Source organism: Mustelus asterias, chromosome 13 (assembly GCF_964213995.1).
Source record: "Mustelus asterias chromosome 13, sMusAst1.hap1.1, whole genome shotgun sequence".
In the NCBI taxonomy this organism is placed as follows: domain Eukaryota; kingdom Metazoa; phylum Chordata; class Chondrichthyes; order Carcharhiniformes; family Triakidae; genus Mustelus; species Mustelus asterias.
In genome coordinates, this window is record NC_135813.1 from 93594891 (window position 1) to 93622685 (window position 27795).

Below are 27795 nucleotides of genomic sequence, written 5' to 3' on the forward strand. Positions count from 1 at the left end.
CAGTCAATGCACCTAACCAGCATGTTTTTCAGAGGAAACCTACGCAGAGAATGTGCAAACTCCGCACGGACAGTCACCCAAACTGGGAATTGAACCCGGGTCCCTGGTGCTGTGAGGCAGTAGTGCTAACCACTGTGCCACGTGCTGCCCGAAGCATTCATGGATAACACTTGTATATTCTCGGTTTGGACAATACTTACTTAACCAAATCTTCAAATGCCTCAAATGCAACCATGACTCCCATTCTCTGGCATAAAGATGACTGTCTGCTGGCTATAAAGTGGTCATTGCTCTGTCGATTCAGCTTATAGTGAACTGTACTGGTTGGAACACACATCCTACGGATTAGACAAAAAAAAAGAACAAGTCAGGTATTTAAAAATATATGCCAACAAGAAACTTTAACCCTTGTTGATGCTAGCTTCAGTGAACTATATTGGAATCAAATTAGTACAGAGTCACAAAATGTCTCAATTCCAAATTAATGAATGTGTTACATGGCTATCCTGCTCCTGTTTAATTGTACTAGCATGTTAACAACACTCAATAGCTCCCAAATGAACCAAATCAAAAATCTTACACCATGGAATAGTGACACTTACCCATAATTCTTAACAGAGAAAGGAGCGAAAACAATAACCCTGAGTGGGGAAAAAGTGAGCAGAGTGCTCTGAAAAGGAAAGTTAACTCAGAAATCCCGAGACATTGAATGTAACGAAAAGAAGCCAACAATGCAAAAGAATTGGTAAAGTAGAATATTTCAAACACCTTGAAAAAAAAAACCCCTTCAGTTCAAACAATTCCCATCGTGTTGAACTTCTGTCCTTTCCCACCCACTGCTCAGGGGCTGAAGTTATAAACCCCTCCCCGCAACCCACCCGGAGTCACAAGAAGTCTGAGCTATTAAGAGGGGGACACAAGGGGGGGGAAAGTTTGGGAAGCACTGTTCTAGATCAGTTATCGGGATCCCTAAAAAAATTTTTTTAAACACTTTCTTTCACAACCAAATTGAAAACTGTAGTTCAGAAATTGTTGCAGAAGAGTTCAAAGGTCAGAAGGCATGCACTTTGAAATTTTGGCACACGTTGTATAAGATTTTGCAAATTAAAACTTGTAATCTTTTGAGAGGTAGGGAGGGTTTGATCTGAACTGGGTTAGAATTTAACAAATCCTAACTTCATATTGTGCTGGAATACATATAACGTGAAGGACCTTTAACACTGGCATTATATAAAGCAGCAATAATCAATTTACTGACTGGAGTAATACAAGGCAATAGAGATGGAAGAGCAAACCTCAACCAAGTGTTGAAAATAGAATCAAGCAGTGCAGAAGGGGGCCATTCGGCCCATCGAGCCCACACTGACACAATCTCACCCACCCCTATATTTACCCTAGCTAGTCCCCCTGAACTAAGGGGCAATTTAGCATTGCCCACCCACCTAACCCACACATCTTTGGACTGTGGGAGGAAACTGGAGCACCCGGAGGAAACTCACGCAGACACGGGGAGAACGTGCAGACTCCGCACAGGCAGTAACGCAAGCCGGGAATCGAACCCAGGTCCGTGGCACTGTGAGGTAGCAGTGCTAACCACTGTGCTACCGTGCCGCCCAGAAAATGGGTGGGAAAGCAAGTGAGTTTCCCTCTTTACCACCCAACAAATGGACACAAGTCTGAACAAGCTGGCACTAAGTTGGCAAACTATGGGCAGTTTTACTTTAGTTAGTGACACAAACGCAGATACCTCTCAAACCGTTATTTTGTTAATTTATTTTCACATTTGTTAAGAGAAAGTAATCCAGTCACATTCCATATAACTCAGATGTGGTCTGTTTGAATCCATCCAGTTCAAGACTGGCTGAACAATGGCACAGTCAATCCCGGCCTCAGTTTCAATATTCCCCTACTTTCTCATCAATTGGGTTAGTGATTCACCATTTGCAAGACAGTATTTGTTTTTCTTCATCCATGCAATAAATAGGTGAACTTTACTCTACCTGTATAGGGTAGGATCACTTCCTCTGAAATTGAACATTTAAACACACAAAAAGTTAAGTAGTTTGGTAACTGTAGTTATGATCACTTCACCCAACAATACACAATAAATGCAGCACTCAGTAAATAAACATGCAATCGAACTGAAGTTTTTTAAAAACTGATCCAGCACCGCTGAGGTTACCGTCCAACATGCAGTATTGACTGGCACCATGAAGGCACGGAAGATCAGTCTATCCTCAGTCTGTTGTGGAGTTAGTTAATGTGGGATAGGGCAGCACTGGAGATGTGGGCTAGGAGACAGTTGTTATAATTAATTTCAAATTCTGTGTGTCTTGGAGAGGTGAGGAGAATCATCCACCATCCAATGACTCCTGCTGGAAAAGGCACTTGTGTGAATAAGAGACAAGACCACAACCCAGTACAGTTTGGAAGGTGTTGTTGAAGGAGCCTTGGTGAGTTGTTTGCTGTGGTCCATCTTGTGAATGGTACACACTGCTGTTACTGTGCATAGGTGGTGGAGAGAGTGAATGTTTAAGGCGACGGATGGGGTGTCAAGTAAGCGGGCTGCTTCGTTCTGGTTGGCATCAAGCTTTTTGAGTGTTGTTGGAACTTCATCCATCCAGGCAGAGAATATTCAATCAGACTCTTGACTTGAACATTGTAGATGGTGCACAGACTTTGCTGTGTCAGGAGATGCAAGAGATGAGTTACTTGCCATAGATTTCCTGCCTCTGATCAGCTCTTGTAACCATTGTTTATATGGCTGATTCAGTTCAGTTTCGGGTTAATGGTAGCCTCCAGGATGTTGATAGTGGGGGATTCAGTGATGGTAGTGATATCGAATGTCAAGGGGAAATGTTTGGATTCTCTCTTGTTGGAGATGGTCATTGCCTGGTCTGTGGCATGAGTGTCACTTGCCACTTATCAGCCTAAGCCTGAATGTTGTCCAGGTCTTGCTGCACATGGACAGAGACAGCTTCAGTATCTGAAGAGTTGTGAATGGTGCTGTGCTGAACATCATCAGCGAACATCCCCACTTCTGATTTTATGATGAAGAGGTCATTGATCAAGCAGGGGCTGAGGGGCCTTGGCAGAGCCCAAACTGAGTGTCAGTAAGCAGGCTAGTGCTGTGTTAGTACCACTTGATAGTGCTGTTGATGACCCTTTCCAGCACTTTGCTGATGATTGAGAGTAGACTGATGGGATAGTAACTGGTCGGGTTAGATTTGTTCTGTTTCTTGTCTACAAGATATACCTGAGCAATTTTCCACATTGCTGGGGAGATACCAGTTTTGTAGTTGTACTGGAACTCATGACTAGAGGTGTGGCTAGTTCTGGAGCACAAGTCTTCAGAACTATTGACAGCCTGTTGTCAGGTCCCATAGTCTTTGCAGCATCCAGTGCTTTCAGTGATTTTTTCATATCACGCAGAGTGAATTGAATTGACTGAAGACCAGCAACTGTGATGCTGGGGACCTCAGGGGAAGACCAAGATGGATCATCCATTCGGCACTTTTGGATGAAGATTTGTGCAAATGGTTTCTTTTTGCCCTGATGTGCTGGGCTCCCCCATCATTGAGGATAGGGATATTTGTGAAGACTTCTCCTCCAATGAGTTAATTGTCCACCACTAATCACAACTAGATGTTGTAGAAGGGCAGGGCTTAGATCTGATCCACTAGTTGTTGGATCACTTAGCTCTGTCTATTGCATGGTGCCTCCATTGTTTGTCATGCAGATAACTTTACCAGGGTGACACCTCATTCTTAGGTATGTCTGATGCTGCTCTTAGCATGCCCTCCTGAATTCTTCATTGGACCAAAGTTGATTCCCTGGCTTGCTGGTAATGGTTGAGTGGGGGATACGCGGAGCCATGAGGTTACAGATTGTGGTTGAATATAATTCTGCTGCTGTTGATAGCCCACAGCACTCATAGATGCCCAATTTTGAGTTGCTAAATCTGATCTGATGCCATGAGATTTCACAGCATCTAGAGTCAGTGTTTAGGGCTCTCTGAGAAAATCCCTCCTGACTGTATATCACTGTGCCAACACCTAGTGGGTATGTCCTGCTGGTGGCACAGGATATACTCAGGGATGGCGTTGTCTGGGACATTGTCTGCATGGCATGAGTATGACTATGTCAGGCTGTTGCTTGACTAGTCTGTAGGATAGCTCTCCCAATTTTGGCAGAGGTCCCTAGACATTAGTAAGGAGGACTTTGCAAGGTTGGCAGGCTGGGCTTGCTGTTGTTGTTTCCGACTGATGCCAGATCACGGATTCATTTCTTCTCCTCTTTTCTGTAGTGGTTTGATATAACTGATTTGCTTGCTCGGCTATTTCAGAGGGCAGTTAAGACTCGACAACATTGCTGTCATTCTGGAGTCACATCTAGGCTAGACCAGGTAAGGACGGCAGATTTCCTTCCATAAAGGATGTTAGTGAATCGGATGGGTTTTTACGACAATTGACAATATTTTTATGGCCACCATTACCCAGACGAACTTTTAATTCAAGATTTATTAATTGAATTTAAAATCCATCAGCTGCCATGCTGGGATTTGAAGGCATGTCCCCAGAGCATTGCCTGGGCCTCTGGATTACTAGTCCAGTGACATTACCACTATGCCATCGACTCCCCGAAAGGAGTTCATTTGGACTCTCCATTCAGTGAGGGCCAAATATGTTTTATTCTCTCTTGCCTGAGAGGCGCTGACAGAGTAACCCCCAGCTTTGCTAGATTGCAGTGTGGTGCATGGTGCCATTGCCATAGGTGAGGTGAAGCGTATGAATGTTCGGTACAATCCTGATTGACAGAGACTGTTGGTAGGCGAGTGATGCGGGTGTGGTGAATTGAGCTGTGTCTAAATTTAGTGGTGCAGTTGGTATAACATAATATGGAAGTTAAAATACTCAGATTTAAAAAAAATCATGCCTTCTCTGTAACAAGCTTGTGAGAATGTTATCAGTTGCAGACCTCCAAGGGAGCCTGTCTGCTTCCAGGATAATCTTCTTTTTCATAGGTCTCAAAACATTCTGCTTTTTGACCTTCACCGGAGGGTGAACAAGTCGGATTTTTCCATAACAAATACCAAAGACGAGATATGGGGATATGCTATGCAAATGAAGGATTAGCAGAAGTCAATTTTTCATCAAATGAGAAAAGACAAAAAGCCAGGATTTAATTGGCAAATATATATGTCAATGAAGGATGTGAACAAAATGCTTGTTCCTGATATGCTGTAATTGACTATAACTGCTAAGTTGTTTTTCTGTAATGTCAGAACCACTCCAGCCATTTCGAGATGAGTAATTAAAGACCTTGCATCAGACGCATGGTGTCTAGTGCTGTTTGTATTAAGAGTCGGCTAAGTTGCCTAAGGTTGCCGGTACACCAAGGATCTCTGACAATGGCTCTTTTGAAGATGTATTCACTCTCTTGACTGTTCACGTGAGGTCACTTAACTCCCTGCAGCACTGCATCCAGGTCCTCAGCGTTTGAATTCTGGCATTGACTTCCACGACTATCTGCCCCCACTGCTTTCTAAATGAACAAGTAATCTGAAGGAGTTCCTGGTCCCCTGTGGATACAGGATGCTGTTTCTACTTTCCACTTCCTCTACCAAGTGCTCCAATGCAGTGTCTAAAAACCTTGAGACTGCCCTCTCTCCAGTGTTGTGCCATTATTCATTGTTTCCAATGTCAGATTCACTTCCTGCAAGGCTGCCAGTACCTGCTCCAGCCGCAGAATATCTCCCCTTTAAGAGGTGCAGACTAGTTAAAGTGCTGCTGGAAAGTTATGGTCTTGGGCCCCAGCTGATGCACGCAGCCAATGAATAGCGCAGTTAGTATTGGATGAAATGAGATGGCAGCACTAAGTTGCTGTACTGCCCACATTACATTGAATGGGCATGGTGACGAGAGCTTCGTAAATCCCTGAGCCCAATTACAGCAGCTATCTCCCCATTGAATGCTCGATTAAAGTACAACACAACACAGTCTCCAGTAACAATTTATAAGTCAAAACAGTGAAAACATTTTTGGTTCAAATTCCACAACAAACAACATTTGAAAAGGACAAACCATACATACACACACACCTGTTTAATATCTAGAGTTTAGCTTAAATCTGACAGTACCTGTTTGGATGAGAGGAAGGAAGCATGAACTGGAAATCCACTACACATACGCCATTGTGTAGTTGATGGTGTTGTATACTGTTGAGTCCATAGGCGATGTATGCTCTCCTCACATACACCTTTAATGAAAGGGAAAATATTTTTGTCCTATGGTTAACTGAAGGTTCAAAATCAAACCAAAAATCTCAAGAGACAGATCTGAAGCAAGAGTGTGCAGTCACCAGAACAGAAACCTCAGAAACTGTCAATTAGGAGGAAGCCATCAGTTTGTCAGAGGAGTAAAATGAACATTAACATTGTTGACAATCAAGGTACGGTTGTGGCTTCATCAAAACTGAGTTTTCTTACTAAGGAGAGTTACTGGGACTTTTCCCATTTACTCAATGTACAGACCAGTCCCACACCTGGTCAGTGCAGAGATACTTGATCAGAGCTGGAATCACAGTGGTGATGCTACAGTTGGCCTTAGCAACCAGAGACCAAAGAAAGTGAGACCAGTTAAAGGGGAGGAGTTGAGAAAAATTTAAGGCTGTCCATTTTAAGTGCTATCCAATGTGTGGGTGAGGGCAGCTTTAGGGGCAAACGTACTACCTCGCAGTTGAATAAGCTGCTAATATTCACTACTTAGATACGAAGACATAATCTAGAACACCTCCATATGCTTCAGGACAATGAGGCAGCCGAATGACAAATATAAAAGTTAGGGGATCACAAGTGGTGGGAGTTAGTCCACATTGTGAGAACAACCCACAATAGTGAGTGATCTCCATGTGCTTTGTGATAAGAGCAAGCAGTTTGTAGTCATAGAATCCCTACAGTGCAAGAAAGAGGCCATTCGGCCAATCAATTCTGCACCGACCACAATCCCACCCAGGCCCTATTCCCGTAACCTCACATATGTACCCTGGTAATCCCCTGACACTAGGGTCAATTTAGCATGGCAAATCAACTTAATCCGCATATCCTTGGACTGTGGGAGAAAACCGGAGCACCCAGAGGAAACCCACGCAGACACGGGGAGAAAGTGCAAACTCCCCACAGACAGTGACCCAAGGCCGGAATTGAACCTGGGTCTCTGGCACTGTGAGGCAGCAGTGCTAACCACTGTGCCACCGTGCCGCCCAATTGTCAATTGCTTTAATTATCTTGGAATGTTGGCCAAAACAGGTGATGTAGCAATTGAAATGACAAATGCATAATCATACATTTCTATCATTGATTAAGGAATGCAAAGTCAGAAATCGTTATTCACCCACAAGGTGGGGAGTGCTTAAGTGTTTGAAATGGACATCTTTTACTCAGGATCTGTTAGGGCACACATTGATAATATTCACCTGGGTGCGGGTCCAGAGGACCACTCTCAGAATCACACAACAACCGCAGTCAGCGGGCATAACTTAATACTGCGTCTGAAACACAAACACCTTTTCAGCAAATGATGAATTTACCTCGAGAGCCGCCATCCTTACAACCTGGTTGACATGATAGAAGAAACTGGGCAGGACGTCAAAGATGGAGGTCTCCGAGAGAATCAATTTCTGAAATCAAACAACAATAAAATTAGTCTGTAGTTCACAAATTGCCACTTGGCCCAAGAAAAAGAAAACTCTGGGTGGGATTTTCCAGCCCCGGTCACAGGTTCCCCAGTGGTTGAGGGTGCAAATAATGGAAAATCCTGTTGACAGCGGCAGGACTGGAAGATCCCATGGCCACGTCCAATGGCCGGGGTGGGGGGGCACAGAAAATCCAACCTTTTAAATATTCAGAAATTTAAAAAAAGGTGTACTCTTCATGCTCTTAAAGCATCATCGCTTGTTTTAATAGTGTAAGTAGTCATTAGAGACATCATATATGCCCTAGTCACATATATATCCCAGAGAGCAATTATGTGCCTTCCAGTTCTGGACACTTCAGCTAGGGGAAAAAGCCTCTTAGTATCTACCCTGTAAGGTACTCAAATAATTTTATATTCTTCACAAGTATATCTTTCCTTAGGTAAGGAGACAAAAACTATACACAGTACTCCGGGTATAGTCATTAAAGCACTGCATCAAAGCATCCTTACACTTATACACCAACCGCCTTGTGATAAAGACTAACATACCATATTCCTTCCTGATTGTTTGTTATACCTGTGTGTTAAACTTCTATAATTTGTGTATTAGCACCCCCAAAACCTTCAGTAACAACTACTAGTCTCTCAACATTTTAGAAAATCTTCTGCTTTTCTATTCTTCCTATCAAAGTGAATAATTTCATTGACTGGAATTTTCCAGCTCTTCGCGCTGGCTGGACCTTCCGGTCCCATATAATATAGATTGTAAATAGCTGAGAGACAAACACCGATCATTGTAGAGTGGCATGGTGGTGCAGTGGGTTAGCACTACTGCCTTACAGCACCGGGGACCCAAGTGCAATTCCAGCCTCGGGTCACTGTCTGTGTGGAGTTTGCACGTTCCCCTTGTGTCCGTGTGGATTTTCTCTGGGTGCTCTGGTTTCCTCCCACAGTTCAAAGATGCACGGGTTAGGTTAATTGGCCATGCTAAATTGACCCTAATATCAGGGGGATTAGCAGGGTGAATGAGGGCCTGGGTGGGATTGTAGTCAGTACAGACTCGATGGGCCGAATGGCCTCCTTCTGTACTGTAGGGTTTCTATGATATTAGTTTTCCATTAATTACACCATATCAACCTGACAATGACTCTTTGTCCATTCACCAATTCTCAATTCATGCTAATATAATGCCCCAAATCCTATAAACCTAATCTGTGTAACAACCGTTTGAGTGATACCTTATCGAATGTGTTCTGAAAATACAAGGAAACGACATCTACTCATTCCCTCTTCAAAAATACACCAAAAAATTGTCAAATACTACTTTCCTTTCAAAAAACCACGTTCCCTCTGCTCAATCATATTGCGCAGCTGGAATGTTATAACAGTCCATGACACTATCCTGCTGATACATTCCATTGATAAATGGAGGGGATGGAATAGAATCTGGAAATATTTGCTCCATTCCCCATCAAAATCTAGAAAGGATGTGCAACAATGCAATCCGCTAGCCAATAGTCAAAGCCACAGGAACAGGAGAGTTTTAATGCAACCTTTTCAACAGAACACAGACTGGTTTCAAGGTGGAATGACTAACACTGTTATGTAACACACTAGATTCACATTGTAATGGGACATCAGCCTGGGAGTGATTTACTGGGGTGCCAGGGTGGGGGAAGAGTGGAGGTTATTCTCTTAAGCATTCATACATGATCGACACATCATTGAAAAGGTCTTGCGGTTGTCTGAAACAAAACAACTTATGCAATGAAAGCAGCTTTTTGGCCAAGTCACAAGAGAAAGGCAATGCAATAGTCACACACTCACCTTTAGATTGTCGGGACAGAACTGGTCCCCATACATATTGATAGCAGACAGGAAGAGGGACTCCACCTGATTATGCCGCAGTTCGTAGGAGGGTAAATGCGATGCGATCAAAACCTAAAAACGTGAAAGAAAAGTTATACCAAAAAGGAGTGCCAAATTCACAGTGGAAAACTAGAATTCATCCAAGTATAGACAAGTTGGTGAGAGGTACAGAATGGCATGGGTCACATAGTGAGGGTTATGCAGCAATATCTACTGGAAATTCATGTGTGTGGGTGTCAGGCAAGAAGTTGTTCAGGCTTAAGTACAATGGCCCACATGATTAAATAAACTGCCTCTGCTCACTGTCCGGGATCATGGACGCAAAATGGTTGTTTGTGCAGGATACTTTTGAAACTTTACCGTTACTTAATTCTCCAACATCAGGAGAGAAAGGTTAGTGGGCACAAGATAATAATTGCTGTATTCTTTTAGCCACGATCCAGAGAACAATTAGACTGAAACAAATCTTTCCCTTACAATCTGACTGACACAGGAGTCAAAGATTATAGGGTTTGGCAGAATGTAGGGTTGAGGCCACAATCAGATCAGCCATGGTTTTATCGAATGGTGGAGCAGGCTTGAGGGGCCGGATGGCCTACTCTTAATTTGTTTTGCATGTAATCTTACTGCTACCAATAAACAGATCAATTTAAATAAACCAAATGAGAACAGACCAAAAGACTTTTGTCTGACAACATATATTGCCTCCAAAAAAGATGAAGGGGGAGAACCTGTCGCTCACACCATGATCCAAGGTGCATCAAGCAGGAAAGCTAGGAGATAGGAAGGGGAAATCAGGGGTAGGATACACTCAGTTTTTAATATATTCATTTTGCTTGTTACAGAAAACACTGACATGGAAGGAAACTGCACACTCACCATCTTGGTAACAGATGTTAAGCTGGACAAACAAACAAGAGATACGATATAGAAGTGGAAACTTACACAGATTCTCATATTAAAAAAATATAATTGAAAGCATTGGCCAGAATTTTCCTGCCCTTCACGCCCCACTGCTCTGCAAACGAGGATGGAGAATTCAGCGCTCAGACAAATCTCCGCTCACTGCAGCGGGACCAGAAAATCCCGCTGGTGTGAATGGCCAGAAAATTCCAGCCATTACTTTCTGTTTTATCGTCTTGATTTCATTTGATTATTTTTAAAAGAGGATTTCAAAGACTTTTCTTTTCTCTCCAAACCTTACGGTCTTCCCACACCATGTATTTCGTGCAGCTGAGCTGTCCAGAGTCCTGTGACTGTGGTACAATGAACTGATCACTGGGAAACACGTACCAATGTTCCAAAAAGTAACTCCAATAGTCCCTCCCCACTTCTGTGGGCAATTGTGTGGCCTTGGGCAAACCTCTCTGAAAATGTATCTTAGATCAGTGAACGAGTGCTACCCTGGTATCATTATCAACCACACTGATGTGTGCTATCTGGTCTCATTAAATTCCCAATTTTATGACACATATACAATGAAAATATGTATGCTTACTAATACGTATTGTGATGATACTGTGCTATTACTGCTTTAAGATGCAGTGTTTTTCTACAGTCAGTTTGTTTCAGCAGATGCTAAAACAAAAGCAGGAGAATTATTCATTTTAGCAATGCAAGTGTTTATTTAGCAGATGGCTTAATGGGTGTTTTTGATTAATAAGCTGAGTTAGGTGCACAGGGCCAGAGTCATGTGATAGTAGAAATGGGAGCAGCCAGGCTTATAGAATCATAGAATCCTACAGTGCAGAAGGAGGCCCTTTGGCCCATTGAGTCTGCACTGACAACAATCCCAACCAGGCCTTATCTTCATAGCCCCATGCATTTACCCTAGCTAGTCCCTCTGACACTAAGGGGCAATTTTAGCATGACTAATTCACCTAAGCCGCACATTTTTGGACTGTGGGAGGAAACTGGAGCACCGGGAGGAAACCCAAGCAGACACGGGGGGAATGTGCAAATTCCACACAGACAGTGACCCGACACCGGGAATCGAACCCGGATCTCTGGCGCTGTGAGGCAGCAGTGCTAACCACTGTGCCGCCCCTTATAGCAGAAAAGCAGTTTCATTTTTAAGAAGGGCAGTTGTTGACTGCAACTGGTTAAAGGCACAAGCCTAGAGGCCCTCTCTCTCTCTCTCTCTGAAAAGACCTATTTGAAAGCTCCAAGGCGGTTACCCAAGCCAAAGCAAGTATGCCTGGATTTGCTAACTAATTTTAAAGAGGGTTTTAAGTCTATAAGAGAAATGTTGCTTAATTGGAACTAAATAGAAATAAGTTAGAAGTTAAGAGTTGTTTCCTTTCATGTTTAAAGATTGGACAATGGTTAAGAGTTAAACTGTTTAATTTTGTTAGAGATATATTTAAACTGTGTTATGAGTAAAGCCTGTTTTGAAAACAGATCCTTAATTTGTCAGTGAACTACTCCTGAGGTGAAGCATCTTTCCTCACATTTATGCCAAAATAAAAAAAATTGTTAGGGTCGAGTCTGACTTCATAATATACTTTGGGTTTCTCATCTGGCACCCTAACAATATTACACATTATAGACTCCCTGACTAGCAGGTCATACATTACAAAATACTCCCAATGGGTTCTCATAAGCAGTCTTGTATTAAAATTGTAAACAAACGTCTCTTTTCTACTTTTTTGCCTTTCTAAAGTCAGAGTCAGGCAGTGCCATGTATTACATTTATCTTGTGAACACTAATAAAGACACAGTGTGCAGGGATTTTATGGCCTCACTCAGGCGAGACCGGAAATTCCCGCCTGAGATTTCTGTTGTTGGACCCTCGCCCGTGCTGATTCTGTGGCAGGCAAGATGGATAGAATTCCAGCCAGTATCTGTTTTTCAGCTGTGCAGGTTCTCACCTGCCTGGATCGCAGCGCCACTTTGGAGTTCTCCATTTTGCTGAGTTGTGTTAGTTCAGTTAGAATTACCATCAGCTCATCTGTCAACGTGGTATCTCGCGAACAAAGCTGATCCTAAATCAACAGGCAAAATAAAATGGATCACATACAATTGTCACCACAGAACATCGGTACACATGATGTTATCCACAAACTAAAATGTCATATAAACTCCCTTCCATTATTAATGCATCAACATGCCACAGCTACAAATGTTCCTCAACCCATATGGAGCATCCTTGTTAATAATTGTCCAGTTGCAACAGCTCCTATGAGTTCTGCACACTAAAGAGGACCCAAGTCAAATCCTGCTCTGTCCTGATTTAACAGGTCTTAACTGGCAGAAAACTTTCAATAATTCCCCTGAGTTAAGGAGTTGGTGGAGGAGCTAGATTTCCCCTTCCTGGACTGTGTTTCAATAACTTCTACCAGGAAACGTGCATGCCTGCATGAGGGAGTACAGTGAAGGTTTACCAGGCTGATTCCTGGGATGGCAGGTCTCTCATATGAGGAGAGACTAAGTCAGTTAAGATTATATTCATTTGAGTTTAGAAGAGTGAGAGGGGATCTCATAGAAACTCATTAAATTCTAACAGGGTTAGACAGGGTAGATTCAGAAAGAATGTTCCCAATAGTGGGGGAGTCCAGAACTAGGGGCCATAGTTTGAAGATAAGGGGTAAACCTTTTAGAACTGAGTTGAGGAGAAATTTCTTCATTCAGAGGGTGATGAATGTGTGGAATTCACTACCACAGAAAGTAGTTGAGGCCAAAACGCTGCCTGGTTTCAAGAAGTTAGATATAGCTCTAGGGGCTAAAGAGATCAAGGGATATAGGAGGAAGGGAGATCTAGGATATTGAATTTGATGATCAGCCATGATCAAGATGAATGGCGGAGCAGGCTCGAAGGGCCAAATGGCCTCCTCCTGCTTCTAGTTTCTGTGAGGGGAAAATGGATACACCAGTACTCAATTTCTGCTCATTTTACAGTACTCACAATTAACATAATAACCAGGAGGTTCTTCTTGGCCACCTGTGCATGAGAGAAGATGCAGTCAAGTACCGGTGTCATGTCAGGTTTGTACTGTTCCCTCAAGTTGATCACACATTTGTCATAATGAGCTGCAAAATGGAGTATTTAGAAAACTCTACATCAGTATCTATCAAAAGAAAATCAAGTTGTATGATTGAGAACAACATTTGGGGAAGTGAATGGGAAAACACTTTAAATTCAAAAGTATTTCTCCAGTTTACACTGTTATAATTTCTCATGCTAAAATGGTTTTAAATGTTTGGAGTAAGACAGCAGCCTGTTAGAGCCTTGCCCAGGCAGTGCAAGAGTACTCCCTCACCACCGCCAGAATCCTTCACCATAATGTTTGATGCATAGTTTTACTTCATGCCTTAAAAGCTCATCCTATTCATTGTTTTATGAATACTTTATGATGTAGTGCATTGCAGTACCAATGGGTTCATCCATAGATTAGTACAATGCAGGTTAGTACCTGATTCTTCACACACAAAGGGGTGAACAAGTCAATAAGATGGCAGCATCGAGAAGAGGCAGTAGCAAGGAGGGATATAAATGAAGGTCAGATTCACCCTGGCTGGTTATTATGCAGCTCCTTATGTCCAGCTCCAGAGCAGCACGATCAGAACTCCCAGGGTGGAGGCTCCCTGCTCACCTCCGTGTACAAAAGAATATTGAAAAGGGGAATTTAAAGAGAAAGCACCTAAACCCTCAATGAATGTCAATTTGAATCCAATTTGAAAGTTTGGTAAAATGCAACAGCAAAAGAGAATGCTAGAAATACTCAGTAGAGAGAAGACAGGTTAATGTTTCTGGTGTATAAATAGCCCTCACTGGGAACTGAGCGTAGTAGAACGGAGGACAAAAATGTGGATAAAGCATCTGTGGGACATTTGCTAATTATAGCAAGTGACCTATGGATTCAATCTGGTGCTTGAAAGGCTTTAGTAGGCAGGAACACACGAGGGCCAGGATTTTCCGCTCCCATTTTTCTTGGGCGGATTTGGTGACAGGAATGGAAAATCTCCACTGGCGCAAACGCTTGACGCAATTGTCCCCTCCCACCGCCAGTGACATAGCGTGTTTCTTGCTGTTCAAGACTGAGAACTTCCTTCCCATACACTAGCATATCATTATCAGGCCTCTACGCCCGAATCAGCCCCCACCCCTGGAAGAAAGTCCATTCACATCAGTGTGAAGACAGACACGTGCGCAATCCGAATGGTCTCCCAAGGCATGCACCTGGTGAACAGACATCCCAGAGGCGCTCAGGTGAGTGCATCGCTCGGGGGGAGGGGGGGGGGGGGGTGAGGGAAGACGGTCGTACCCTAGCACTGCCCCCCGCACTGCCTAGGGGCAGTGGCAGCCGGCAGTGCCAGGGGTATGTGGCAGTTGTGAGTTCCTGTTGAACTATTGTTGCACGGGGGTTGGGGGGGGGGGGGGGGGTGCGGGGGGGAGGCTTTAAATTGGCACCCTGATCTTCAAGAAGCTAAGTTGCTGGTGGGGCGGGCTCAATCAGATCCTGCCCCGCCAGCATTGTGTCGTGGGTTCACCCCTTGAGGTTTTTAAGCCTATGTCCCAATCGATAAGGCGGAGAAGGCTGCCATTACTGTCGACGGCTTTTAGTGGCTTTTCCCGCCAGCTATTGGACTATGCCACTTTCCGGGAAAATTCCACCTTATATATTTACCAGGCATCCATTTAAATCACAGAAGTCATGAGGCGAGTAGGGTCAGCCCTTGGTTTTATCTTAGTTAAAAACTAACTTTTTTGTTTACCTTGCTGGAACTGTGTTTCCACACTCAGATACCTCCTCAACAGGTCCAGGACAACAGATTTCATGTGCCCACGAATCCCACTTCGATAGCTGCCAGAGAAAAGGAGACTAAATAATTTCATGTTTTTCGTAGTGTTGGGAAACCAATAGAACTGCTGTGTGTCAGAGTCCTGGGCTACCCTTTATTACAGCCTTTTTTAGTCAAATATCATCCAGTTAGCTGCAAAATATCCACAGCTGGAGTGAGTTACGAGGCAGAATCGAATTATTGTTCACAATTGGTTAATTTAAGCGTCAACGTTAATGCTAATCTCCTAGCTCACAAACCAAAGAGCCGGCAGTGAGAAAGTGACTAGTTTGATTTATTTTCCTGGGGAAATTTTTCAGCAGGCTTTACTCTCTAAAGCATCCATAAAATTAATTAAACCCAATATTACTGTTATCAGCTTTTCTTAGTCTATTAAGATGCCTGTCTTCATTCAGTTTCCAAATCTTCTAAAGCTGAGTTAGTTGATGTGTTTTTCCAGCAGTTACCCCACCCACTGTCCAAATTCCATTTGCCGTTACAACATCAAGCATGCAACATCTGCGAATTGTAACAAACCAAATTTAGCACGAGGAGAGGTCATGGTTCTTTGAAGTAGTTTAAATATTCTGATATAAAATGCCAGATGAAAAGCGTTATCAGAAAAATATACAACTTGTTGGTATTTAAGGAACAGGGCTGGCCTCTAATAGAGAATGGGTGGGAGAAAGAGATGGAAAAGTAGCGATGATCCACACAGTCCACCTTGCTCAATACAAACCTACATGGATCTTTACCCTTTGCCTTAGTATGTTTCTCTTCAGCCAAAAAAGGCTAAAAATGTTAAAAGAAACATTAGCTCCCAAAGGGACAGATTAGTCGCAAATTAGTAAAACGACCAACAAATTAGATTCAGTCAATAAGTGCCACAGTGGTTAGCACTGCTGCCTTACAGTGCTAGGGATCCGGGTCCAATTCCGGCCTTGGCATGTGACTATTTGCGTAGAATTTGCATATGCTCCCCGTGTCTGCATGGGTTTCCTCTGGGTGCTCCGGTTTCCTTGCACAGTCCAAAAACGTGCAGGTTAGGTAGATTGGCCATGCTAAATTGTCCCTTAGTGTCCAAAGATGTGCAAGTTGAGTGGATTATCCATGGTAAATGCACCGGGCTTTGGGGATAGGGTGGGGGTGGGTGGGAGGCAACATGGCCTCTCCTGCACTGCAGGGATTCGATGGCCTAATGGACAATGCCACAGGAGATCATCTACCATAGCATAATTATGGAGATGTGGAAATAAGCTGCAGACGGGAATCAAATCAGAGGGCTCAACAATATCAATGCAGAACACTACAAAATTGCAAGTAATTAATGTAAGAAAGGTTCGGATGATGTCATGTTTAAGTTCATTACAGTTACTAAATCTCCATTAATTGATATTGAGCAACATGTTTATATAGAAGTTATTACTCACCGCTGCACCAATTGGACAATGCTCTGCGTGTTCATAAAGAAGACTTCTCTGTCTGCTTTCCGCTGAAGGGTGGCTGCATGACTATCCAGAATGTTTGCAATCTTAAAGTTAAAAAAAGCATTGGTATAGCCAAGAAAAGTGATGTGAAGGTGGTTACGGTACTGAACAGGCAACCTAGAAATTATAGGTTAAAATCCCACTACATCAGATAGTATTCAAGTCAGCAAAGCTAGTAATAAATGAATTGTCTCGAGAAAATAAGCATAGAAGCTTCGAGATTGGTGCTAATTTTAATTAAGGTCCTTCCAAGGACGGTGCCTAGCATTCAACCTGGGCTGAGTTTAATGAATGGGTCATGAAGCCAGGAGCCATTTTTGTAAGCCCCAACGGGATTGCATGGAATCAGGAATCAACCGCCAGTCATCAGGGCTTCCATGCCTGTAAAGGTGAAGATCCCACCTCTAAAGGTTGTCAACCAATGGGAGGCAGACATCTGTTCAGCCCCAGCAGTGCCACTGAGAGTGGTGGCCATTGTTGGGACTGCAGGAGGGTCAAAGCAGTACCCAAGAAGCCCGTAAGGAGGCCACCAACTATTGTTATGTGGCATCTCCACCTACCGCTGATGAGGCCTTTAAGTGGCCCTTAATCTTAATAGCCTCTATCACAAGCCTACCAGTTTGTAAAACACATTATAAAATCCAACAAGAAGAGAATCAGATGGTCCTATCAGCAACAACCCACAAATCTCATTAGGATGAGAAAGTAAGGCCCAGGTGACCGTGCAACATTCCCCTCACTAACATCCAGCCCAAGTCAGAAGAAATGTCCCACCGATTGGTTAAGCAACAGCTAAACAGTCACATGCTCAGAGTTGGTTCCAGAATTGCAAATTCTTGAGTGTTATCAGCCCTCAGTAGACCTGTCCCACCAGCAGCATACAGTCATCAGATGTAGGGGTGGGGGAGTAATAGTCAGAGTCAGAGTTCTCAACATTAACTGCATATTTTCATAGCTTCAATCAAACAAGGTGAAGGAAAATTCCTGATGATCATCGCCCAACATCCTTACTTCAAATGACAAATCAGTACTCTCCCATGTTGAGCATCACTTGGAGACAATTCTAATGGGCATGACTGCTAGACTGGGAAGTAACCTACTTGATCTTGACTTCATCATTCTATAATATGTAGATCTGTCTCAGAGAACATTGGTAGAAGTGACCATCACACAGTCTTTGCAAAGTTAAAGATATATCTACTATGACAAAATCTTCTAATATATTGTTATGGAATCCATTCATTGTGTGGTATATAAGTCTGTGGAGACTAACACTTAAAGTACAGGATGTTCCAATTCTTGTTACGTTTGCTCCTGCCTCGTAGCAAGGCCGAACCTTCTTGGAGTGTTTTGATAGGTCACTAGATCATTTCAAGGGTCAATGAACAGCACTTCTTGAACGGTCAGTTTGAGTCAGTCAGTCTGTCAGCCAAGAAATGTCCCAGAGGTAAGTGACAAAAGCAGGTAACGAAAGAGATCCCAGTTAAATTAAAAGGCATGTAAAGGGCTGCAGTTAGAAAGAAACAGTAAGAAGTCTCACAACATTTGGTGTTGTGAGACTTCTTACTGTGCTTACCCCAGTCCAACGCCGGCATCTCCACATCGTTAGAAAGAAACCCAAAGATCCAAAAAGTAACCGAAGATTACTGACTCTCTGCTGTGGGCCACTGGGACAGAGGTACCCCTTTTAGAGCAGTGGTCCTCCTTGGCATGGCCAAAGATCTGACATTGTGCTTATAAGTTGATGCTTAAGTGTTCGCAGAAATCTAGGGGAATGTAATCTCGGAAAGTGAGACTGAAACGCTGTGAGGTGGGCTGTCACTGAAGCTACCCAAGTTGGAGCAACTTTTGGAAATAATTTCAAGCTGAGATCTTCAATGGTGAAGACTGGAAACCCTTGTGAGAGAGAGGCAGAGTTTTAATGAGATTAGTTGACTCACAGTGTGACTAACATCTGGGTGGGTTAATGAAAAATCCATGGAATCACTTCTGGTTACATTTGCCATTTATTCTGCAGTGTGCTGTGTTTAATCACAGTTTGCTACTGAAAACATCTAGGAAGTGGATTCTAGCCAATCCCTCTGAGAGAGGAAAGGTCTCTGTGGACGGGGCATATGGGTCAATCCACTCTATATCTTCAAAGGTTTCTTAATCTCTAAAAATGGCTTTGAATATTTTAATTTAAAAAACTGTAGTGTGATATCTGCTCACTTTAGCCCTTCTTCCTCTACCAATCTGAGTAAGATTTCCCATGGGCACACAATTCATTCAGCACCCAACTCATCCAGCACCCTGCACCTGACTTACCTGCTGGCTGGGGAACTGACTGAGCACAGAAGTGATATTACTCGCATACTGGGCTATCACTTTCCGAATGGCTCTCTCCACACTCGCAGGGATTCTGCCTGAAACGTTGGTCATAATATCTTGCAACTCAAGAAGGGGCAGCGAAGGGTCCCTGACAGTCGTCATTAGCTTTGTGACCCACTTTTTAACCTATAGTGGACAAAAGGCAGAGGGAAATTGAAAGAAACAAGTTAGCACCAGCATCCCTTGAAATCAATAAGAGATGTCAGAGTCAGGAAATCAGACATTTAAACTATATCGACGATACCTTCGTACAAGATTAAATTGGAAGAGGAATGAGTTTATTTTCAAATGGTCACCTGCTATTCTCTTCAATATAAAGGAACATGCCAAAGCGCTGCACAAATAAAAATAAAGGAATGGATGCCAAGCCATATAATTAATGAGAGGAAGGAAGGACGACAATGATTCACAAGTGTTAGGGTACCAATCAGAAACCCCAAGGTATATTATGAAGTCAGACTAGACCTCAACAATTTTTCTATTTTGGCATTAGTATGAGGATAAGGTGCGTCACTCTAGATGTGATTCATTTGACAGACTAGGGAGCTGTTATCAAAACAAACTTTATTTAATAATACAGTTTAACTATAACAGCTAAAAAGCTGAATAATTTACATTTGGACAATACTTAAACATGACAGGATACAATTCTTAACTGCTAAGCTAGCTCGATTAGTTCTAATTCAAGCAATATTCCTCTTACAGACTTAAACCTTTCCACCCCCCAACTTCAAAATTAGTTAGCAAAAATCACAGGCCGACATGCTTGTACTTGTTTACACCCCTGGAACTTTTTGAACACCCCTGGAAAGAGAGAGCCACCTCTCTTAAACAGCTCCATGAGTTACTGCTTTTGATTTTTAAAAAGCTTAGTGTCTTCCATTAATCAAATAACTCTGTCAAGCAACCTAATCAAAACGCTACTCTGAAACCCCAAGGGAAACCTAAGGAAACAAAAATGCATTAACTTTGTTTAAACAAACACATCCCGAGCTAAAATCAGTCATTATCCTGCATTCTCAACATTTGAGCCGCCTGCTGCCCGGACAAATTGGCACAACTAACTTTCAAACATACCCCTTACCAGAAACATGATTAACATACATTTCTTAAAGGCACAAGGTTGTAAAAGGTGGAGATTTAAATGCCAAGGAAATTCAAAGAGCATAACCAAGAATTGGATCAATAATAAAATACTCAAAGTGTAAAAGTCCTGCAGTTTTTTTAAACCAGTGGATCCCAGTTGCTATCATTCTATATTGCTCTTGAAGGTGGTATTGATGCCCCAAGGCAGGTAAGTGACTCAGTTTGATTTTTCCTCCCTCTGTGTGTTTTGATTGTCCGCATCACATATGATTATGGAAAAATCATGCACAAACCTTTGGGGGAGGCACATAGGGGAAAAGATAAATCCAAACAGGCGAGACAAGTACCAGTTTGGTACAGTTCAACACAACCTAGGGATCAAGGCAATCCTACACTTCAGGCTTTATTTAATAGTTATATGTACCTGCAAAACACTACAGGGAAAACAAAATATGGTCCAATCCTTCCAATTAGTGTAGTGTGAGTATATTAACAAAAAGTAGTAAACCTTGCAAGTTTGAACTCTACCACTTACCTTACTGCTGAAGTAGGGCTCAGGCAAGCAGTAACCATTCATCACATTGACTAGGTTCTCCAGCACACTGTGAAAGACCTGATGGAGCTTCTCGCCAATAATGGTTAGCGTCTGCTGTGGCACAAAGACTCCTGTGTGCAACTGGGCCTACAGAATGAGATCCAGAAGGGCAATGATGCACTTGTTAATACTTTTAAACCAATTTTTAGTTAGAAAGGTGGGAGCTCTATATAGTCTGCTTTGGTGTGTTTTTTTCTGGGGCTCATTCCAAGCCTGTCCAAGTTTGTTGCGCAACAACACTGAGCCCTTCCCATCAATGACGTTACCAGAGCAAGGGTAAGGAAAGAAGACAAGTAAAGAAACGGCAAAATGGTAAGGGAAGGGAAACAGGTAAGGGGTAAGGAAAAGGTTGGGTAAATTGGCACAGTCACTTGTGGTAGAAGATTTGACAAGATTTAATCAGATAAAATACAAGCTTTTAATTTAGCACTGTAAAAATGTTTTGAATAACAACTTTTCCCCACATGACACTCCCACCCCGTCCCAGTTAACCAACCAACCGAGGCCCTTCTTCCCACTAAGATGACAATACAGTTAGGTAATCCAACTGAACCTTCCAAAAATGATGGCAGGCCAAATGTGATAAAACAGCGTCAGCTCCCAGCAAACAGTTGGAAAATATCTGTGTTTAAAAATAATGGAATAAAGATGGAAAATAACTTACTGTATGAAGCTTTGTGGGATCATCTAATTCCATTTTAGCGATTACACAGCCTTGCTCCAGACAGGCACCTGATCTCTTTACATAATGCACACATCCTGACTCCTCAACAGTTAAAGCCATCACCATCTTCATCACCTGTGTGGAGGCAAGACAAGCCAGATTTCATGAGGCGAAATGACTTTTGTGCTGACACACTGACACACACACACACACACACACTGACATACACACACACACACTGACATACACACACTGACACACACTACACACTGACACACACACACACACACTGACACTCACACATACACACACACACAGACACACACACACTGACATACACACACACACTGACACACACACACACTGACACTCACATAGACACTGACACACACACACACACACACACACACACACACATCTTGCCAATAAGTGGCAAAACCTTAACAACCTCTAGTTAGCTCCTAGTTAGTTACAAATTGCTTCAAACACTTCAAACTGACAGTCTCATAAGAATCTCCTCGAGCAAAAATTTGCAAGTAAGGCTTGTACAAAAACATTGGAGCATTTACAAAATGTTGGAAGTGGTGTTGGATTTACCCAAGGTTAAAAAGTGGAGCAGGGGAGTGGGCTTCAGTCTGTGTTACATGCACCCTTAATATTTCAGTGATACAAATAATCATCATAGAATCCCTACAGTGCAAAAGGAGGCCATTTGGCCCCCATCGAGTCTGCACCGACCACAATCCCACCCAGGCCCCATTCCCACAACCCCTCCTATTTTCGCTGCTAATCCCCCTGAAACTAGGGTTAATGTAGCATGGCCAATCAACCTAACTAAACCAACCATGTTCAATACCTCATCATTACTGGATTGGCACAAACCAACCAGGGCACGCAGTTCTTTGACTTGAATCAGGGAAGGGTAAGATTCGCTGGAGTTGGTGCTTATCATTGTTTAGCACTCTCAGCTGAAAGTGTGCATATATGGGCCACCAGATGAGGATAGGAGTGGACCGTACAAGTGGTTAGCAAGTGAGGCACTGAAGGGTCAACATCCAATAGTACTCTAATATGGACTTAAATCTTCTGGGAGGAATACATTGCAACAAAGCCTATGCACCTCAATTTCTGCATAGCACTGCCTTGCAAAGACATGGTCCCCATCTTCAACGAGGTACTGTAGAAGTTTGCCAGCAGAGGGAGACCTCAGCACAGTGGGATCCTTCTCTTTCTCAAACGTACAAGTCTTGTTACCGATAGTGATCAGATACCTGTCAGTGAAAATTGTTTAATTAAACGGGAACAAGAAACTTCAAACAATATGACAATTCTTGCAGAATGGCAGGGAATTTCTTACTTGTCTATCTCCTCTTTCATGTATGTCGTGTAACTGTTGCCATCATAGGACAATAAGAGACCCCCATCATTTAGCCGGTGAACATCGATCTCAATGTGTGAATTGTTCATAATAACAACATAAAGGGTCAGTGATTGACGGGCAACCTGCACATTGGATTTGAAAGTAAGAGAAATGAAATTCGTGCAGTAACAAATAAAATTGTTTCAAACTTAGTGACTGACTACCAACACTAAAGTAAACACGAAAGCTTAGTTACAATGAAAGGCAATAGCTGTCTTGGTAGTTGCCCACCTATTATCAAGTCTAAAATTGAATAGCAACCAGGTACAGTAAAATGGTGAATTGACTGAGTTATTTTGGTAATGTTTGTAAACTGCTCACTTTGAGGAACTGCATTCAAACACATCCTAAGATTGAAGGGTGAAGTCTCTGTCTTGTATACACCATGTTTGTTTTCACACTTGTAGCTCAGTTCCCACTGAACACCAGGGCCACATGAAGAGAAAACTGCCTGGACTTCAGAAGGGAGATTGTAGGAAGATTTTGAGACGTGAAAATGTTTAATTTAAACAACCGCTAATTCAGCTCTCACCTGCAGTTGGGCTCAGTAATCAATCCAATCATGGAATCATACTGTTCAGAAGAGGCCTTTCAGCCCGTCGAGTCGGCACCGACACGCGAGAAACACCTGACCTCCCACCTAATCCCATTTATCAACACTTGGTCCATAGCCTTGAATGCTATGACATACCAAGTGCTCATCCAGATACTTTTTAAAGGATGTGAGGCAATCCGCCTCTACTGCCCTTCCAGGCAGCGCATTCCAGACCGTCACCACCCTCTGGGTTAAAAAGGTTTTCCTCACATCCCCTCTAAACCTCCTGCCCCTCTCCTTGAACCTATGTCCCCTCGTGACTGACCCTTCAACTAAGGGGAACAGCTGCTTCCTACCCACTCTGTCCATGTATGTCATAATCTTGCGCATCTCGATCAGTTCGCCCCTCAGTCTTCTCTGCTCCAACAAAAACAATCCAAGCCTACCCAACCACTCTTCAGAACTTAAATGTCCCATCCCAAGTAGCATCTTGGTGAATCTCCTCTGCACCCCCTCTAGTGCAATCACATCCTTCCCATGTAATTGTTTTTGATTTCTTAACTGAGTAATCACAGTTACTCAGTGAAGAAATCAAAAATAATTACATCCGCAAGCTCAGTAAAGGGATAACAATGAAAGGAAATCAAACAGTGGGAAAAATCTTGCACTAGCTCGCCTACCTGTAAGGAATATTTGGTTTCTTCATAAATAAGCTGCACATCCACTGTGTTTAACAGGCTGCTTGCTGGGAGAACCTGACCTCTGTAGATGAGGGAAGGAGAAAAGGTTACATAGAATCATAGAATCCCTACAGTGCAGGAGGAGGTCATTCGGCCCATCAAATCTGCACTGACAACAATCCCACCCAGACCCTATCCCCATAACCCCCGCTAATTCCCCTGACACTAAGGGGCAATTTAGCATGACCAATCCACCTAACCCGCACATCTCTGGACTGTGGGGGAAACCAGAGCACCCAGAGGAAACACACACAGATATGAGAAGAACATGCAAACTCCACACAGTGACGGAGGCTGGAATTGAACCCGGGTCCCTGGTGTTGTGAGGCAGCAGTGCTAGCCACCGTGCCGCCCCTATGCTTTGAATTATAGCAACATACTATTTATAATAGTTTCCTATTGCCTCATTTCTTCCTTCCCAGAAAGGCCAGAGAAAGACTGAACAGGCTGGATTCTCAGGAGTACAGAAAGCTTGATTTTTCAAAGGGGCGGAGTTTCAAAGAATCTCATCTTCAGCAAGTACAGATCCAAATATTGATCCACTCTCAACATAGTTGAAGCATCTTGATACAGATGAAGGATTGAGGACTCAAGGCAGGTTTATTACCCTCTGTGTTTTCAGAGTCGCTAATATCAGTTAACCTAGAGCGCACCAGGGATCAAACACTTTTTCCTTTCATTGTTTCACTCCACACAATACACCATTTCTGTTGGGGAGGATATGCAGGTAATTCATGCCTAGGTATTACTGTGCCACAAATAAAAATAGAAGATGCTGGATAAACTCAGCATGTCTGGCGGCATCTATGGAGAGAGAAACTGAGTTACTGTTTCAAGTCCATATGAGTTTATCCAGCATTTTCTGTTTTTATTTCAGGTTTTCAGCATGTGCAGTATTTTGGTTTTATATTACTGTGCCAATCTGAGAACAAGTGCCAAGTGATAGCGTCAAGGTTAAGAAGCAGATTTGCCTCCCTTTGGCAAGTTGGTGGCACAGCTGCATTTCTGTCCACCCAAGTGACTGCCACTAACCAACGCAACACCAACCGATTGCACATCTGACTAAGTGTTCTTCACCAGCTGAGTGGCAACAGGCATCATCACCTCCCGTAAGTGAATAGGTGAGGGCTTTGGGGGAATTGGGGAAAAATGTCTTTTACTCAATTTGTCAACTTTTATTTACTGAAAGCTCTAACTGTAGCTTCTGATTCTTTGGTACAAGTTCTGGAGTGAGACTTGAAGTCACAACCTTCTGATTCAGAGATGTAAGCCCAAGCAACAGAGCTAGGCTGCAGTAGAAAGAGATAATGTTCAGATTCCCAAGTTAAACACCCTTTCTGTCTTTCAATAAGAATTAGACTGCCTATTCTCACAACATACACAACCACATTAAGCAATACAATTGTAAAAAAGTCCACAAATGGCTCAGGTGAGCAACATAAATGTTATTAGACAGTTTTGTGTGAAAACGAAGACACTTCCACAGATTGCCTGTCAATAGAAAGATGGTTAATTGGAAGTAAACAGTTGAAACAAATATCAAACTTCAACTGAGGTTATTGGATTTGCTTTTACTCCAGTGCATCTCATCCTTTAGAATTATCACCAATACTCACAGAATATGTTCAGTTGAGGGTTTCTTTCCCGGGATGTTACTATACTGAATTAAATTACATGATATTTCCAGGTTACTGTACAGCAACATCCAATGACCCACCCACTCAGCTCTATTGCGTACACAAACCTCTCACCTCACCAAACACCATCAACAACTTGCCTTTCAAGAGAATGCAGGAAGTTCGTCATGCTGGTTTGAAAAGCTGCATCTGCCACATGTAAAGCGCCACACACCACACCAAGCATCGTATCTGGCCTCTCTGCCTAGAGGGAGAGAAATAATATATATTATCTCTTTGGTAAAGTATTTTTCACAGCACACAGCTTTTGTCTTGCATCTGAGAGTAGATGTTTCCACTTGCGGGGTATCCTTGCTGAGCAACACAACACACATCCGCTTCTAGTGCTTAGTGGTAACATCAAGCATATCAGAAGCTGTTCACTACAGAGTTGTAACAACTCCCGTGAGCTCGATGGGGAATCTCTCCCTGTGGGGCTCGTTGAGTATGAGTTTCACTTGGTAACGGGAAATGGCCTGTCCAGGTGGAACTCGATCCCATGGCCCTTTATAAGGCAGACACCGAGAAGGGTCTGTAGAACTGTTGTTGGGACTTGTGTAGAGGCCACGGAGTAGCAGCTTTATTCTGTTGTTTAAAATAAATATCATTCCTTTCCAGTCGGGCTTCCTGAGTTATTACAAGAATGAATCTTTCTCCACACTATTCCAAAACCTCAGAAGAACACTCTCTAATACACCAGTGAGATTTGCATCCTCTCACTAGATACCGGAATTAAATGGCACTAAACTGGCAGATCTAGTGAGTACTGAGGGGTATTGCACTGGCAGAAGTGCCATGTTTCTCGTGTGACCTTAATCCAAGGCCCCATCAGTCCTCTCCAATGGGTGCGAAAGACCTCACGGCACTATTCTGAAGAAGTGCACGGGAGTTATCTCCAGTGTCCTGGTCAATATTTATCCAGCAATAGACATCACAAAAACAGATGATCTAGACATTATCACATTGTTGTTTGTGGGAGCTTACTGTGCATAAATTGGCTGCCTACATTAGAACAGAGACTACGCTTCAAAAGTAGTTCATTAGCTGTAAAGCATTCTAGGATGTCCTGGGGTTGTGAAAAATGTTATATGTGATAACCCCCAGAACCTTTATGGGGGAATCGCTGATTGACCTCCCTGTCAGACTCATTGAATATGAACTCCCTGGGAATTGGTAATTAACTCACCAGGTGGAGCTTGTATACCGAGCTCTGTATAAAGCAAGTCCCTGAGTGGGTCCATTGTTCCATTGTCCCGGTTGGGACCTGTTGTGCTCACCACAGGCTTGTGATTTTGTTTTACTTTATTTTGTGCAATAAAGCATTGTTTCTTTACAGCCGACTCCTGGCGTTATATATATTACAGAAATGCAAATCTTCTGTTTTCCTTTTACGAATTAGCATGAACTGGCCTTAAGAGTACAATATTTATAAGAACAAAGAACAAAGAAAATTACAGCACAGGAACAGGCCCTTCGGCCCTCCAAGCCTGCACCGACCATGCTGCCCGGCTGAACTAAAACTTCTGGTCCTTCCGGGGACCATATCCCTCCATTCCCATCCTATTCATGTATTCGTTCAGAAGCCCCTTAAAACTCACTATTGTATCTGCTTCCACTACCTCTCCCAGCAGCGAGTTCCAGGCACCCACCACCCTCTGTAAAAAACTTGCCTCGTACATCTCCTTTAAACCTTACCCCTTGCACCTTAAACCTATGCCCCCTAGTAATTGACTCTTCCACCCTGGGAAAAAGCTTCTGACTATCCACTCTGTCCATGCCCCTCAATCTTGAGGAGTTCTATCAGGTCGCCCCTCAATCTTCATCATTCCAGTGAGAACAAACCAAGTTTCTCCAACCTCTCCTCATAGCTAATGCCCT

General features: G+C 43.0%; 1 protein-coding gene across 5 annotated transcripts in view; it reads right to left on the reverse strand.

Annotated features, from left to right (window-relative positions):
- acacb (acetyl-CoA carboxylase beta) overlaps positions 1 to 27795 on the reverse strand; it is a 137958-nt gene that overhangs the window by 56240 nt on the left and 53923 nt on the right. For 3 of the 5 annotated variants that reach the window (XM_078227283.1, XM_078227282.1, XM_078227285.1), the window contains exons 14-29: positions 26019 to 26122; positions 24182 to 24263; positions 22904 to 23049; positions 22667 to 22817; positions 21547 to 21681; positions 20823 to 20969; positions 19139 to 19327; positions 16775 to 16875; positions 15279 to 15367; positions 13468 to 13592; positions 12434 to 12547; positions 9522 to 9635; positions 7588 to 7677; positions 6140 to 6258; positions 2001 to 2024; positions 201 to 338 (exon numbers count right to left, since the gene is read on the reverse strand). In XM_078227283.1, the coding sequence (XP_078083409.1) occupies positions 201 to 338; positions 2001 to 2024; positions 6140 to 6258; positions 7588 to 7677; positions 9522 to 9635; positions 12434 to 12547; positions 13468 to 13592; positions 15279 to 15367; positions 16775 to 16875; positions 19139 to 19327; positions 20823 to 20969; positions 21547 to 21681; positions 22667 to 22817; positions 22904 to 23049; positions 24182 to 24263; positions 26019 to 26122 (1868 nt within the window). Of the gene's footprint in view, positions 1 to 200; positions 339 to 2000; positions 2025 to 6139; positions 6259 to 7587; positions 7678 to 9521; positions 9636 to 12433; positions 12548 to 13467; positions 13593 to 15278; positions 15368 to 16774; positions 16876 to 19138; positions 19328 to 20822; positions 20970 to 21546; positions 21682 to 22666; positions 22818 to 22903; positions 23050 to 24181; positions 24264 to 26018; positions 26123 to 27795 lie in introns of those variants that run through there. The other 2 variants (XM_078227284.1, XR_013499395.1) reach the window with 2 other exon arrangements.